The 16,224-nt window shown below is 38.3% G+C and overlaps 1 protein-coding gene across 1 annotated transcript in view; it reads left to right on the forward strand.

Annotated features, from left to right (window-relative positions):
- Nucleotides 1-862: 862 nt before the first annotated feature.
- Nucleotides 863-16,224, forward strand: part of LOC127673192 (zinc finger protein 709-like) — a gene marked incomplete at its 5' end in the record, with an annotated part of 62,314 nt that continues 46,952 nt past the window's right edge. The window contains one exon of the mRNA XM_052168801.1: nt 863-1,583. Within this exon, the coding sequence (XP_052024761.1) occupies nt 863-1,583 (721 nt within the window). The remainder of the gene's footprint in view (nt 1,584-16,224) is intronic.

The following is a 16,224-nucleotide window of genomic DNA, read 5'->3' on the forward strand; positions in this document are numbered from 1 at the left end:
TTGGTGATGCATATATTCTTGTAGAAATATGGTTAAGTTTGGTGAGAGCACATTTTAAGAAACTTAAGAATGTTGTTGTAGAGAAATATTAGCCTATATTGCACGTGTTATGAGAAACAAAAATTCAAGGAGTGTGAATACATTGTGTAAACATTTCATTTGTTATTCATTTTTATTTGGTATATGAAGTGTCTAAATGGATAAAAACCATGTGAGCATAGGGAAATTGAAAGAAGCAACATAAAATATTTGTTCTGAAACAATAAGAAGATATTAGTATTCTGCCTTTGATAGACATTAGGAATATGATAGGCATTTGCAATTAATTGGTTTTATAGTTTATGGGGAATATCCACAAACTCATAGTGTAGAAAACCTTTATGAGTTCTCGGAATTTGGAAATTCTTCTGTGTGTTCTAGTTCACAGTCAAATGTGTTGTAATTCACACTACAGAAAAAATTATGAATGCGATCAGTGTTATAAAGATCAGAGTTGTTCAAACTTTCTTCAGATAGCTGAAAAACATCACATAAAAATCCCATATAGAGGATGTTATAAATATGAGACATGTAATAACCACCACAGGTGTCTTGAACAACTCATGATGAGGGAGAACACCATAAATATACAAAGGGCTAAATCTTAAGATTTGATGCTTCTTTACCATTAGACCAAATTGTAAACATAATTCAGATATATTACATGCTTGATGAAAGTAATGCTTGTGATAAAGTTTTCACATGTGCTAATTACCTTTGCAGGCATGTAAGAAGTCATAGTGGAGAGAAACCCTCTGATTGTAGTCAATGTGATAAAGCCTTTCCAAGCCCCAGTGTTCTCCAAAGACATAAAAAGACACATACTAGAGAGAAACCTTATGAATGTAATCAATGTGGTAAAGCCTTTGGAACACCCAGTCATCTACAATATCATAAAAGGACACATACTGGAGAGAAACCTTATGAATGTAATCAATGTGGTAAAGCCTTTGCACATAATGGTCATCTCCGAAGACATAAAATGACACATACTGGAGAGAAACCTTATGAATGTATTCAATGTGGTAAAGCCTTTGCACAGCGCAGTAATTTCCAATATCATAAAAGAACACATACTGGAGAGAAGCCTTATGAATGTAATCAATGTGGTAAATCCTTTGCGCAGCACAATACTTTCCAATATCATAAAAGAACACATACTGGAGAGAAGCCTTATGAATGTAATCAATGTGGTAAAGCCTTTGCAGGTCACAGTGTTCTCCAAAGACATAAAAGAACACATACTGGAGAGAAACCTTATGAATGTAATCAATGTGGTAAAGCCTTTGCACAGCACAGTACCTTCCAATATCATAAAAGAACACATACTGGAGAGAAACCTTATGAATGCGTTCAATGTGGTAAAGCCTTTGCAGGACCCAGTGATCTCCTATATCATAAAAGAACACATACTGGAGACAAACCTTATGAATGCAATCAATGTGGTAAAGCCTTTACACAGCGCAGTAATCTCCAATATCATAAAAGAACACATACTGGAGAGAAACCTTATGAATGTAATCAAAGGGATAAAGCTTTTGCAGGTCCCAGTAATCTCCAAAGACATAAAATGACACATACTGGAGAGAAGACTTATGCATGTAATTAATGTATTAAAGACTTTGCAAGACACAGTCATTTCCAATATCATAAAAGAACACATAATGGAGAGAAACCTTATTAATGTAATCAGTGTGGTAAAGTATATTCACAAGGGAGAAATGTCCAAAGTCTCTCTGCTGTAGAGAAACCTAATAAATACAATCATAAATTAAGTGGGAGTTTTGGGTGATATCATAATAGGAATATGATAGACATGTGTTGGTATTATTTCAACTCTGGAGATGGTTCTTTTGATGCTTTTGCAATGGAGGTTGCTGCCTTTAAACCTTGTGTGAAGAGTTTCATTGAGGATAAGGCAAAGAGGGCTACATTAATTACATTGACAAAGTAAGTCATGATAATCACCACATAGAATTTGGCCTGAGAGTTTCTATCAAGCATAGAAACTAAGAAAGAAAAAATACAAATTGTAAGGTTCAAATTTCAAGGCATCATCAAGAAGTTGAATAAAGTTAAATCCTATGATCAATAATATTCAATGGTGTTAGAGAAAGTTTACATTTTGGCAAGATTCCATCCAGCTGAAATTATGGATTTGCAATTTTATGAATGTAAAGTGTATCATGTTTAAAATTATTATTACCTGGTTATTCTTTATACTGGGAGATCAGAAGATACAAATATGTGTCAAGATGAGAAGGGATGTATCTTGATTGCTATTCGTGGTTTTCAATTTCAAGATCTAAGAAGAAAAGCTTATATCTAGGCATGGTGTTACATGAATTTTATTCCAGTATTCAGGAGGCAGAGTTCTACAGCAGATCTCTGTGTTCAAGGTTAATCTACTGAGGAAGTTCCAGAACAGCCAAGCTCATGTAGTGAAGTTTTTGAAAAATAGAAAAAGGGTGATAATATAATTGAAGGGGCCATGTTTCAGAGACATCAAGTGTCAGAACTCAGCAGATTTGTCTATGAGGCTCTCGATTTAGAGGCAAGAATAGAAGACACTACTGATACAATTAATGCGGGATAGATGTAGTTCAAGAATTAGCGGTGATCAAGAAGAAAGAAGAAATCAGCATCACTGAGGTAAAGTATTCGGGTAGCATTTTATGAATGACAAAGAAGGTGTGTTCCAGAGATAGTCAAGGTTGGACATAGTGGTGCAGCTGTACTTGGCTATGTTTAAGTACCCAGATGGTACTGGTTTCGAATGCATGAATTGGTCATGCCGAGCAGGTGAGGCTTGGCACAATTGAGTAAGCAAACCGGAGATTATCTCTCAATCCTAGTTGCAGCAGAAGATCCCAGCATCCTGAAGATGCAAGTACCATGGGATGAGCAGTAAAAATATAAGGAGCAGGAGAGTGGAGCCAGACAGAGCTTACAGTGATACAGAGGGCAGAGCTGGAAACATGACCCAATCTTTTTGGAGAAGCAGAAAAGATTCTGTGTGGATCCTGAATATTGAAAGAAGAAGCTGTGATACTGAAGTTATTTTGGAGACCCCCAAGATCTTGAGATATTAGATCTGTGCATACCTGCTCAGGAAAACTGCTTTCAGGGAATAAAACTCCTCAATGAAAAACAATTCTGCTACATTGAACAAAGCAGAAAGGAGTTGGAGATCTGAAGAACACTTTAAGAGCAGATATGGAGATGCAGAGTTTGGGGATTTCTCAGCTGGCTTGGGACTTATTTAGGTCCAGTATTTCCTTATGCTGCCTTTAGGAATGGTGAAGTATAAACTGTGAATTTGGAGGTACATGGTGTGCTTTTTTTAAAAAACATGATTACATGATAGGATTAATTTCAGAAGAGTCTTTGACCTTTGGACATTTTTGAGACTGCTATATATGGTTTTTGAAGTAGCAACTCATGTATTCTACATGTTTAAGTATGATTCCTATATTCTCATGTGTTTGGACAATCATAAGATGGCCAGGATGTGGAATGTAGTAATTTAAATATGCCACAGTAAGTGAGTCATATTATGGTGGTGTGGCCTTGTTGGAGGAAGTGCATCACTGTGTTCGTGGGCTTTGATATTACTACAAGTGCTGAAGAGATCCTCACCTTATATCCCTGGAAGACAATCTCTTCCTAGCTCCCTTTGGATTAAGATGCAGAACTCTCAACTAAATGGTTCTTTTATACAAGTTTCCTTTTTTCATTATGTTTTTTTAGCAATGGAAAAGAAGAAAAAAAACATTGTGAGTTCATTTAATGTTTTTAAGACTGAACAATTCTGTAGTCTTCATTTTCAGGAAGGAATATGTGTTGGAGAGAAACCTCATGAATGTGTTTAGTATAATGAAACCTTTGTACACTTCTATATTCTTCATCATTATGAAACCATTCATACTGGAGAGAAATTTTATGAACGTTATCAATGTTATAAAGCATTTATGTTATGGGATCGACTGAATTCCAACACAATTCAAATACTAGTACAATTCAAATGACAAGAAATTTTTGTAGTCAACTTGTTACTTATTAATCAAAACCACAAAAATATATGCAGACACCTAGCCATTGAATTTTTTTGTATATTTTAGTTAGTTATATATCCAACAACTTTCCTGAACATGTTTATCAGGTCAGGAATTGCTATTGTGTAATTTTGTTTCATTATGCATACGACTATGTCATCTTCAAATAAATGTAATTTTACTTACTCCTTTCTAATTCATATTGCGTTCATCCCCTTCTGTTATATTGCTCTAGTTAAACTTTTAGATAGAACTTTGGACAGAGAATGAACCACCTTGTCTTGTATGTGAATTAATGGAATTAATTTTGAATAACTCTGCATTTAATTTAATGTTGGCTATAGGATTGCTGTAACATGAAGTTAGTATGTTTAAACATATTCCTTGTGTCCTTATTTACTCCAAGTATTTTTCCATAAAGTGGTGATTGATATTGTCAGAATATTTTCATCACCTAATGAAATCACCCAATGTTGTTTATGTCTATATACATAAAATAAATAAATCTTTTTTAATGTTGTTTATCTTAGTTTGATTTAATTATGGTAAGTTGATTCTATTCAAGTAATTACCTATTTTTTCAGCATATCCAATTCAGCGGAGGATAGGTTTTTAAAAACTAGGTTTTAATTGTATTGTGAATTTTTTCATTGTCTGTTATTTTTCCCCATTTTGATTTTAGATTTCAGTAATTTTGATATTCTCTATCTTTCAATAACGGATTGCCTGTCTTATCTAATAAAATACTCAAAGGATCAACTCCATGATTCATTGATTCCTTATTTTCTTCTCTTTCTATTTTATTGATTTCAGCCCCCAGTTGGATAATTGTTTGATGTCTACACCATTTCATAATTGCTCATTCACTTCGTTCAGTTCTAGACTATAAATTATGTTCTCAAGTTTCCAATATATGAACTTTCCAATTTTTTAATATAGGCATTTTTGCTATGAACATTCTTCTAAGCACCACTTTATTTTCCTTGTGTTAAATAAAATTATGCATATTCATATTCATTAGATTCTAGAAAATCTCTAATTTCTTCTTCTAAATCTGCTTTAACCTATTTTTCATTCAGTAGTGTGGTTTACAGGTTCTGTGAGTTTTTATGCCTTGTATTCTTCCTGGTTTTGTTGATATCCAGCTGTAATTCATGGTGGTCTGATAAGACACATGACATTGTTTCAATTTCCTTGTATATATAAAAACTGGCAATGTGTCTGAATATGTGGTTAGTTTATGAATAAGTTTCATGAGGTGATGAGCAGAAGGTATATTATCTTTTATTTCAGTTGAATGTTCTCGAAATATCAGCTGTATTCATGTCCATGCTATCAGTTAGCTGGAATATTTCTCTGTTTAGTTTTGGTCTGGAGAATTTGTCCATTGCTGAGATGGATATTGAAATCACTTAGTATAAGTGTATGAGAGTTATTTTATCATTTTAGCTCTAAATTTGTTTCTTTTACATAGGTTGATTACCATGTATTTTAGCCAAAGATAATCAAAATTACAATGTCATCTTTTGTGATATTATTCCTTTGAGGACTATATAGTACACTTTGATTCCTTTGATTATTTTTTAGGGGGGTTATTTCTGTAGTCAGAAATGCTGCCTGTAGCTGAGGATTCCTCTTTTCATGTAATTGAAAATTGCTTTGAGCACTCCATCATATTTTTCTGCTGCTCAGTGCTGGAACATGTGTCTCGCAACTCTTCCAGACTATTCATTAACTGTTCAGTGAAAAGCAATAATAAAACAGTAAGTGGGCTTTCTCCAAACTCTCTGGCTTTTCTCGGGGCTTTAAATGAAGAGGTGCCTGTGCTAGAATCAATTTGTAAGACCATCTTTGAAGCATGGTTATTCACAGTACAAAAAGGCTTGGAAAAAGAAGGTAAAAGCTTCCCTGCTTTGACTGTGATTGGTATTAGCAAGTAGCTCATAGGTAATCAATTTTAGATGATCAATAAATGTCCTGACTGGCCATTTCTTGGATCTGCACACTAGGCAATCAAGAATCTGGATAAAATACTGAACTTATGTTAAACCAAATTACTGTAGTTACACTAGTTCCACCAAAATTGGAAATCTGGGTACCATGATGAGTCCCTATCTACAAGGAAAATTATTTTCAAGATTTAAACTATTCAGCTTGAGAGAAAAACTTATAAGCAAAATTTATGTGTTCTAATACGAGATCGTAGACTCTGGACACATGGCCATGAAGCCTGGCACATTTTACAATACTTTTGGGATTATAATTACATCATTTCTTTCCTGCATTCCAAGATTACTTAATAAAATGCATAAAGCCTAATACTGGGGATAAGAAAGGTAGATGGTGCTTCAGTTTCCAGGCTTGGTGTCTGATGTTGAGACCATGAAGGAGAGAGAAGAGGCCATGGGTTAGGTGGATTGGCCAGGAGGACTGGCCTGGGTGTAAGAGCAGCCTAGTTAGAACATGGCAAGTCATGTCTCACTGTTATTAACAGGAACTATACAACATAGTCTGTCCAACTGTAGAGCTTTAAGTCTTATTATAAATACCACATCTTTTGTGTCTTTTTTCTTTTTTCTTTTTTTTTTTTGGATTTGTTTTTTTTCGAGACAGGGTTTCTCTGTGTAGCCCTGGCTGTCCTGGAACTCACTCTGTAGACCAGGCTGGCCTCGAACTCAGAGATCCGCCTGCCTCTGCCTCCCAGAGTGTCTTTTGTGTCTTTTATTTTTACCTTTATGATTCAAGTGTAGTAAAAAATAAATAGTTAATTAATATTTCCCACAACAAGGTGTCTTTAATTATTGTTTCTGTCCGATGATTGAAATGGATTGAAAATTATGACGGCAGAGGATACTCAATAGTCCTGGTTCTTGTTCCTTCCAAAAAAAAGTCACAGTTTAATCAAAAGTACAACCTCTGAAAAATAGTCTACACAACAGGTATGTCCTAAAATGTGTAATAATTGAGGGTTCTTGGAACCACATGGGAACCACATGGCTCCTGTCTTAATCTTGGTTTATATTTGTGCACAAACATCATGACCAAGAAGCAAGTTGGGGATGAAGGGTTTTATTGAACTTACACTTCCACATTTCAGTTCATCACTAAAGGAAATCAGGACTGGAACTCAAGCAGGTCAGGAAGCAGGAGCTGATGCAGAGGTCATGGAGGGATGTTTCTTACTTGCTTCCCCTGGCTTGCTCAGACTGCTCTCTTATAGAACCCAAGAGTACCAGCCCAAAGGTGGAACCACCCACAAGGGGCCCTCCGCACTTGATCCCTAATTGAGAAAATGACCCACAGCTGGATCTCATGGAGGCACTGCTCCAATTGAAGCTCCTTTCTCTGTGATAACTCCAGCCTGTATCAACTTGACACACAAAACTTGCAAGTACAATTGACCTCTTGTCAACTTGACACACAAACACAGCACTATTAAGCCTCAACCCTTACTTTCTTATTCATCCCCAAGATCTAAATTACTTTAAAGTCCCACAGTCTTTACATATTAAAAGTTTAATCACCTTAAAATGTCCAATATCGTTAAAATTCAAAGTCTTTTTAAAATTCAATCTTTTAACTGTGGGCTCCACTAAAATACTTTCTTCCTTCAAGAGGGACACATATCAGGGCACAGTCACAAACAAAAGCAAAACTCAAACTACAATGGTTCAATATCTGTAATCCAACTCACAATCTTCCTGGCTCCACCAAAGGCTTGGACACTTCTCCAGCTCTACCCTTTGTAGCACACAGCTTGTCTTCTAGGCCCCAGCTACTTGTACTCCACTGCTGCTGCTGTTCTTGGTGGTCTTCTCATGACACTGGCATCTCCAAAACACTGCTGACTTCTACTGTAATTAGGCTTCACCAATAGCCTCTCACAGGTTCTCTTCATTGTCACAAACCTCTGCTCCTATGCATGACCCCTTCAAGTCTTGGGCCATTAATTGCAACTGAGGCTGCACCTTCTCCAATGACCTTCCATGGACTCTCACTGTGCCAAGAGCCTCAGCTCCTCTTCATGACCCCTTCATGCCTTCAAAACCAGTACCATTTGGGTAACTCTTACACAGTACCAAGTCCAGCCACAGCACAAAATAGAACTGTGGCATTCTCTGGAACACACTCTCTGTGCTCTCAGAAAACACTTCCAAGGAGATTCCATCTCAGTGATGCTGGTCTCTTCTTAATCACCGCTAATTTCTTAGCTCCAGCTTACCATCATCAATAGTCCCAGTAACACAAAGGTTTGCTTTAGTGGTTCTGGTATCTTGTTACGCACAGCTGATTCTTCAGCCCCAGCTAACCAAAACCACAGATTCTTCACAATAAAAACATGGGCACTGTCAGAGTCTTTAATCTTCCCTCTGAAATTTCACAAGCCAGGCCTCCATCTTTTGCACTGTTTTTAACATTGTCTTCCAAGCTCCTACAGAACTTTCCACTGAGCTCTTAATACTCTAATGGATTTTATAGCTCAAAGTTCCATAGTCCTTCAACCGTTCTCCCCAAACATGGTCAGGTTATCACAGGAATACCCCACTACGCTGGTACCAATTTGTCTTAGCCACTATGCTTCAAGATCTCCATACCAAGATACAGGTCAGAAACTTATATCTCTGAGCCTCCAAATTAGGATCATAGGTGAGCCTTCCAATTCTAGACTGTAGTTCATTCCAGATATAGTCAAGTTGACAACCATGAATAGCCACTACAATCCACCCCTTGTCACCTTGACACAAATAATATCTCATGTCCATATGAAACAATACTAATTTTTTGAATACAGCTAACATGATATAACTATTCCTCGTACAATTGCAAACGTATTTTTAAATTTAAAATGGGTAAATGTCCCTTGGAAACATTCTTTTAGTGTTTCAACACCAATTGATGTTAAAGGGATTGGAAGAAAAATAAATGCATCTTTAACAAAATAAGGTAGAAGCATTCAAATTACTTATAACCCTCGTTTCTGCAACTGGTTACGTGGCCTTACCTGGTATTTATAACTACCTTCCTCTGCTACCTATTCTGTATTTCCTTCCTCATTGACAAGTACTTCAGCAGGCCTTGGCTCTTTTCCTGGAGGATTGACCCATACCTTCATTCCAGATGGGTCTGTGTCCTTTGTCATCCTGCTTGGATTAGGCAGTTGTAGTTTCCCATTGACTTTAATCACAGGACATGGTAGTACTAAGAGATTCCCTAGGGAATCTCCTGCACTCCAGACATAATTATCATGACTGGCAAGTGTGCTGATTACAGCTGAGCTTTCTCCCAGCCCCAGGGTTCAATGAGAAGCCACTGTGAGGACCAGCACAGAAGAGAATACTGTAAGTCAGAGAGCAGCAAAGTTAGTGAGTTTATTCAAAGAGCAGAAAATCAAGATGACCTCAGTGAGAAGGATTATGGGAATGAGTTTTCCCAAGGGCCACAGGAATGTGTGAGGCCCATACCGAGGCCTGGATGACTATCCTAAAAGTCCTGGATGTCAGCTGCTGGGCAACAGAAACCAATCAAGAGAACAAAAAGGAACCTATTCTCTTTTCCTGCCCTTTTTATTTCCTAAGTAGCTCTCCTGTTTTAATGTAGTGTATCTATGTCTTAAGCTTTCAGTAGGCCAAGCTTTCTGTCTTTCCTTTTCTCTTTTGAGACAGTCTCATGATGCACGCTAGACTCAAATTTCTATATTGCTGAGGCTGACAGAGGATGTCTGTGATGGCTATGGCTCTCAACTTGATTACATCTCCTCGAATTAACTAAAATTCAAAAATGGAGAGCATACCCGAGAGTGATTTTTGTACTTAATTTAAAGTAGGAAGATAGACTTCTATTCTGTATTATAATTTTTTGGAATTTTCATTTCATTTATTTCATGTGCATTGGGCTTTTGCCTGTATCAATGTCTGTAGTGAGAGTCTCAGATTCCTCTGGAATTGGAGTTATAGATGGTTGTGGGCTGCCATGTGGTTGCTTGGAATTAAAGCCAGGTCTTCTGGAAGAGCAGCTAAGTGATCTTAACTACAGAGTCATTTCTCCTACACTTTTAATCAGGATCTTAAGGGAGGACATCACACCCTTAGTTTTTGCCACACACTCTTCTTTCATTCTAAATAAATACGACATGGAAGGAGGAAACATTTGCCTTTTGCTCTTGGCTTACTAGCACGTGCATTCCTTCTCTGATATTAGAGCCTGTTTTCTTGGGATTCCAGCTTCTTCTGAAGACCAGCTGAGACATTGAGCTTTGTGGACTGAGCAACTTTGGACACTTGAATTTTCCATTCATAATCAGACACCGCTGGATGATAATAAACCCCATGTATGTAAGTACAATATATAGATTTAAAAATGTTTATGTCTATGTGTGTGTGTCAGAGAGAGAGAGAGAGAGAGAGAGAGAGAGAGAGAGAGAGAGAGAGAGAGAGAGAGAAACGGAGAGGGAGAGAGGGAGAGGGAGAGGGAGAGGGAGAGGGAGAGGGTGAGGGAGAGGGAGAGGGAGAGGGAGAGGGAGAGGGAGAGGGAGAGGGAGAGGGAGAGGGAGAGGGAGAGGGAGAGGGAGAGGGAGAGGGAGAGGAAGAGGGAGTCTGTTACTCTAGAGTTTGCTACCTCATATAATGCTCCTTACCTTGCACTAAATTCCTGCTGGGAATTCCTTATATTTATTACCATGTCTCTTTTATTATGTACAGAGTAGAATCATACAGGGTTTCTTGCAGCCTAAACATGCAATCTATGAATGTAAGGAATTACAAAGAAAGTCCTCAATGGAGTATATTTTCTAAAAATCTAAAAATTAATGTCACCATTATCTGAGGTAAAGCATAAAATATAGATCCTAAGGAAATTCAAGTCTAGGGCCATTGAGATGGCTCTGCATGTATTGGCCCTTGCTGCTAATCCTGACAGTCTGGGTTTGATATGCAAGACCTACATGGTGGCAAATGGGAACCAGGTCTTACACATTGTTGTATGACTTTCACATCACTGGATGCACAGGCCTTTAATCCCAACACCAGGGAGCAGAGGTAGGCAGATTTTTGTGAATTTGATGCCACTAAAGCAAAAGGGTAAAAAACAAATGTCTATGAAAAGAGGACATTTCTGTGATAACTTAATGCTTACTCCTCAGTATGTCTGTAAATCCAGGAAACAAAGTCTCCAAGGGAGACAGAAGAGCTCCAGCATATCATATTGAATGCCTGCTTCCCAGAGACACAAATCCCTCCTCTGATTAGATTCTGTCAATGGCAGGGCGTGGCCTATGGATCAGGGGTTGGCTTTCCTATAGGAATTAACTATGGTGTGTAGAGAGAGGGTTGAATCAGCCATCAAACTGAGTGAATCTGCTGAGGTTGAATCGGTCCCCAGCACTGAGGCACCAATATGCTAGGTGTGGTCTTAAATATGGAAATAGGTTCAGGAATTTCATCTATAGTGACCCAGCAAATCCTTTATTCTCTTTCAGCCTCTTTGGTAGACCTGAGTTCCTTCCATCCCAGAAGACCGGGCTCCAGAATTTGTCAAAATCAGTGGTCAGATTGGTAACTAGCACAAGGAATCCTTTGCCACAATGTCCTGTGTGTACTATAAATTTTCCTTTAAACTCACCTATGACATCATCAAATTTGTTGGGCTCCATATCTCCCTGTGCAACTTAAAGAAGCAGATTATGTGGAGAGAAAAGCTGAAAGCTGCCAATAGTGATCTGCAGATCATCAACGCAGAGACCAATGAAGAATATACTGATGATAATGTGCTCATTCCTAAATATTCATCGGTGATTGTCAGAAGAATTCCTAGCAAAGGTGTTAAGTCTAAAAGCAAGAACTCTGTTCAACAGAAAACTGAACCAGGGATGACAACCAGAAAAGCAATTGATGACTCTTCTGAATCTATTTCTCTGGCCCAGCTTACAAAGACTGCCAATCTGACTGAAACCAACGCTTCTGAGGAAGACAAAATCAAAGCAATGATGCTGCAATCTGCCTGTGAATATGACCCAGTCAATTACATGAGGAAAACCCAGGCAGGTCTACCAACTCCATCTTATATTTGCCTTCATTGTGGTAAACCTGGTCATTATATTAAGAATTGCCCAGCAAATAGGGACAAGAACTTGGAATCTGGCCGCAGGATCAAAAAGTGCAGTGGAATTCCTAGGAGTTTTTTGATGGAAGTGAACGATCCTAACATGAAAGGAGCAATGCTTACAAACACTGGGAAATATGTAATACCAACTATACATGCAGAGGCCTATGCAATTGGGAAGAAAGAGAAACCACCCTTCTTATCAGAGGAACCATCATCACCTTCAGAACAAGGTGGTTCTATCCCAGAGGAGTACTTGTGCCTCATCTGCAAAGACATTATGAGTGATGCAGTGCTCATCCCTTGCTGTGGAAACAGTTACTGTGATGAATGTGTAAGAACAACACTCCTGGAGTCAGATGAACATACATGTCCAACATGTCAGCAAAACGATGTTTCTCCTGATACTTTAGTTGCCAACAAGTCTTTAAGACAGGCTGTTAATAACTTTCAAAATGGAACTGGCTATCCAAGAAGACTACGAAAACGCTTACCTCCACCCACATCCCCAATACCACCAAAAAGGCCACTCTTTCAACAGAACCTGCAGCCTAGGATGAGGTATCCCATATCAGGACAGCAGGATCCTCTGATTCCAGTGACATCTTCCGCAGCTCGCTCAACTCGCTCCATATCTTCATTAACTTCAAATCTATCTTCCTTGGCTCCTTCTGTGCCTGGAAATGCATCTTCTGTCCCAGCTCCAGTACCTGACATGACTGCAACACTATCAACATCAGTCCATGCAGAAAAATTAGATGAACCCTTTCTGGATTCTGATAGTAAATCATTACCAGCTCCTGCACTTACATCAGAGCATTCAAAGGGTGCCTCTTCAACTGCTATTGTGGAAGAAAAGATTTACCAGGTGCCAGTCCTTTCATCTGGTCCAGTAAGAATAAAGACTGGTTCAGGTCTTGTTCGACCAGGTTGGGAACATTCCAACAAGCTTGTGTACCTAGTTTCCCCACCACAGAAAATTAGAAGAGGAGAAAGAAGCTTTTACAGACATATAAACGGAAGGAAACACCACAGTGAAAGATCACAGATAACTCAAGGCCCACCACTAGCAGCAACCCCAGGCTTTTTGCCTGTTCCACTAGCTCCATTGTACCTGCCTCCTCCACAGACACTACCTCTTCCTCCAGGTGTACCTCACCTAAAGTTTTCTCTTCAGTTTCCTCCTGGTCAGCCTCCACAAGCAGGATATAGTGTGCCTCCTCCAGGGTTTCCCCCAGCTTCTGCCAATACAACCGGAGTCCAGATTCCCCATTCAAATATGGTCCCTACAAAACAGGCACCTCCTTTGTCCAGAGAATAATTCTATAGAGTGCAAGGGCTACTAAAGGAAGAGTCTAAATATTCCTATAGTGGGTCATCATATTTAAGAAGTTCACACATGTACGCAAAGTCAAGGTCTGGCTCAACAGGCTCGAATTCTTGCTCTAGGTTCTTCAGATGCTCACATTCTCGCTCCTATTCAAGATCACCCCCATACCCCAGGAAGGGGAAAGAGGAGAGCATCAATTACTGTTCACGGTCCAGAACTCATGGATACCACAGATCTAGGTCAAGGTCACCTCTATATCGTCCATTCCACTCAGTGTCTAGATCTTCTCAAGCATTTAGTGGACAGTCTCCCACTAAAAGCAAAGTACCTCAAGGAGAAAAAGAGCGTGATTGATTTTCCTAGATACAGGCACAACACATCCCCTCATGACATCAAAGAGTATTGTGGACAGAGTGTCAGCTTTACAGACTCTCTTTGTACAGAGAAATAATACCACCAGGAATGAGAGAGGAAATACCATGAGTAGTATGACAAGTTCCAAACGGTATGCAATGGGTGTGAAGTATAGATCCTCTGCAAACAGAGAGGTCTTTTCTCCAGAGAGACTTTTACCTTCCTCAATATCAGAAATTCACCCTTCACAAGAGGGCACAGAGAAGACTATGCTACTGGACAAATCATAGAAATAAACATCTAGGTGACAACTATCCAGATAAGCTTTCAAGAAGAGACAATCACAATCCAAAAGATAATCCGAAATCAAGAGAGAAGGACGGTGAGAATGTTCCTGGGAACAGAAAAGGAAATAATCGCATGCTGGACATCAGTAGGAGGAGAGACTCTCAGGCATGAGAGTATTCCATTCTCCAGTGTAAGGGAATGCCAGGGTGGGAGAATGAGAATGGGTGGGTGGGGGTGCACCTCCCAGAGGCAAGGGGATTAGGGATTCGATGGGGGAGACCTGGAACAGGGAAATCATTTGAAAGATAAATAAAGTAAATATCTCCGCCCCAAACGCTTTTGGACTGGTATTCAATATCTATTTTGTTTCTGAGATATCAGTTGGGAGTTCAAGTCCAAGTATGATAAAATCAAATCATCTATGCTAGTTTATTTGTGCCTCAATACCACGATCCTGCACTTCTTTACTTAAATGTACAGATTTCATTTCCAAATATCTACTCAAACATAAAATCTCAGACTCTTAGGCTTTTAAAGCTCTTTGGAAATTAGTTTTGGAGAGACATTTCATTTTACATATATGCATATATTATATGTAAATTAAATTATATTTAAAGCCACATTTGGAGAAAAGAAAAATGAAGAGAAACAATTCATCTCAATGACTTTTATAAAATTGTCTTGACTTATATTTTAACTAATGAAACCATTGCAATTATTTATTTATATGTAAATATAAATAATACTTTCTATATAAATACGCATACACAGAAACATGTATATGACAGTTTTAATGGCCTAATGACACCATTCCAAGCCATTTTCTCAGGTACAGAGTTCTTCCATTTTTAGCTGTTCCAAAAACTTGACAAACTGAAGATAATTGTCCTTTTAGTGTATTCTTTTATCACCAATAAAGAGTTAATGTATTTAACCAATAATTGCTTGAAAATGTGTTTGCTTTCCTTATTTTTATCCTAATTACATTTGTCCGTGGATCCATTTTCCTGACAGTAGTAATGAGGTTGATTATTTTAATGGTTTCTTTAAGATCTGAAAATCGGGAAAAGGTCTTTACCAATCTGATAGAGGGCTAAAATCCAATATATACAAAGAACCCAAGAAGTTGGACTCCAGAGAACCAGATAACCCTATTAAAAATGGGGTACAGATCTAAACAAAGAATTTTCACCTGAAGAATATCAAATGCCAAAAAGCACCTAAAGAAATGTTCAATAACCTTAGTCATCAGGGAAATGAAAATCAAAACAACCCTGAGATCTCACCTCACACCAATCAGAATGACTAAGATCAATAACTCAGGAGATGACAGGTTCTGCACAGGTAGTGGAGAAAGAGGAACACTCCTCCACTTGTGATGAAATTGCAAGTGGGTTAAAAACATAAAAACTATCCACTCGGGAAATCAGTCTGGTGGTTCCTCAGAAAAGTAGTCATAATACTACTGGAAGACCCTGCTATACCATTCCTGGGCATATGCCCAGAAGATTATCCTGTATGTTATGAGGACACATGCTTCACTATGTTCATAGCAGCCCTGTTTATAATAGCCAGAACCTGGAAAGAACCCAGATGTCCCTCAGTGGAGGAATAAATACAGAGAATGTGGTATATATACACAATGGAGTACTATTCAGCCATTAAAAATAACAAATTCATGAAATTCTTAAACAAATGAATGGAACTGGAGACTATCACCCTGTGTGAGCTAAGCCAATCACAAAAGAACACTCATTGTATTCACTCACTGATAAGTGGATATTAGACTAGAAGTATTGAATAACCAAGACACAATCCACACATCACAATCCACACATCAAATGATGCCCAAGAAGGAGGAAGTGACAGGCAGGTAGATCAATGGACTAGAATTGAAGACCCAGAAATGAACCGACACACGTACGGTCACTTGACCTTCGACAGCTAAAACCATCTAGTGGAAAAATGGTAGCATTTTTCAACAAATGGTGCTGCTTCAACTGGAGTTGAGTATGCAGAAGAATGCAAATGAATCCGTTTTTATCTACTTGTAGTAAGTTC

This window comes from Apodemus sylvaticus, chromosome 22 (assembly GCF_947179515.1).
Source record: "Apodemus sylvaticus chromosome 22, mApoSyl1.1, whole genome shotgun sequence".
Taxonomy (NCBI): domain Eukaryota; kingdom Metazoa; phylum Chordata; class Mammalia; order Rodentia; family Muridae; genus Apodemus; species Apodemus sylvaticus.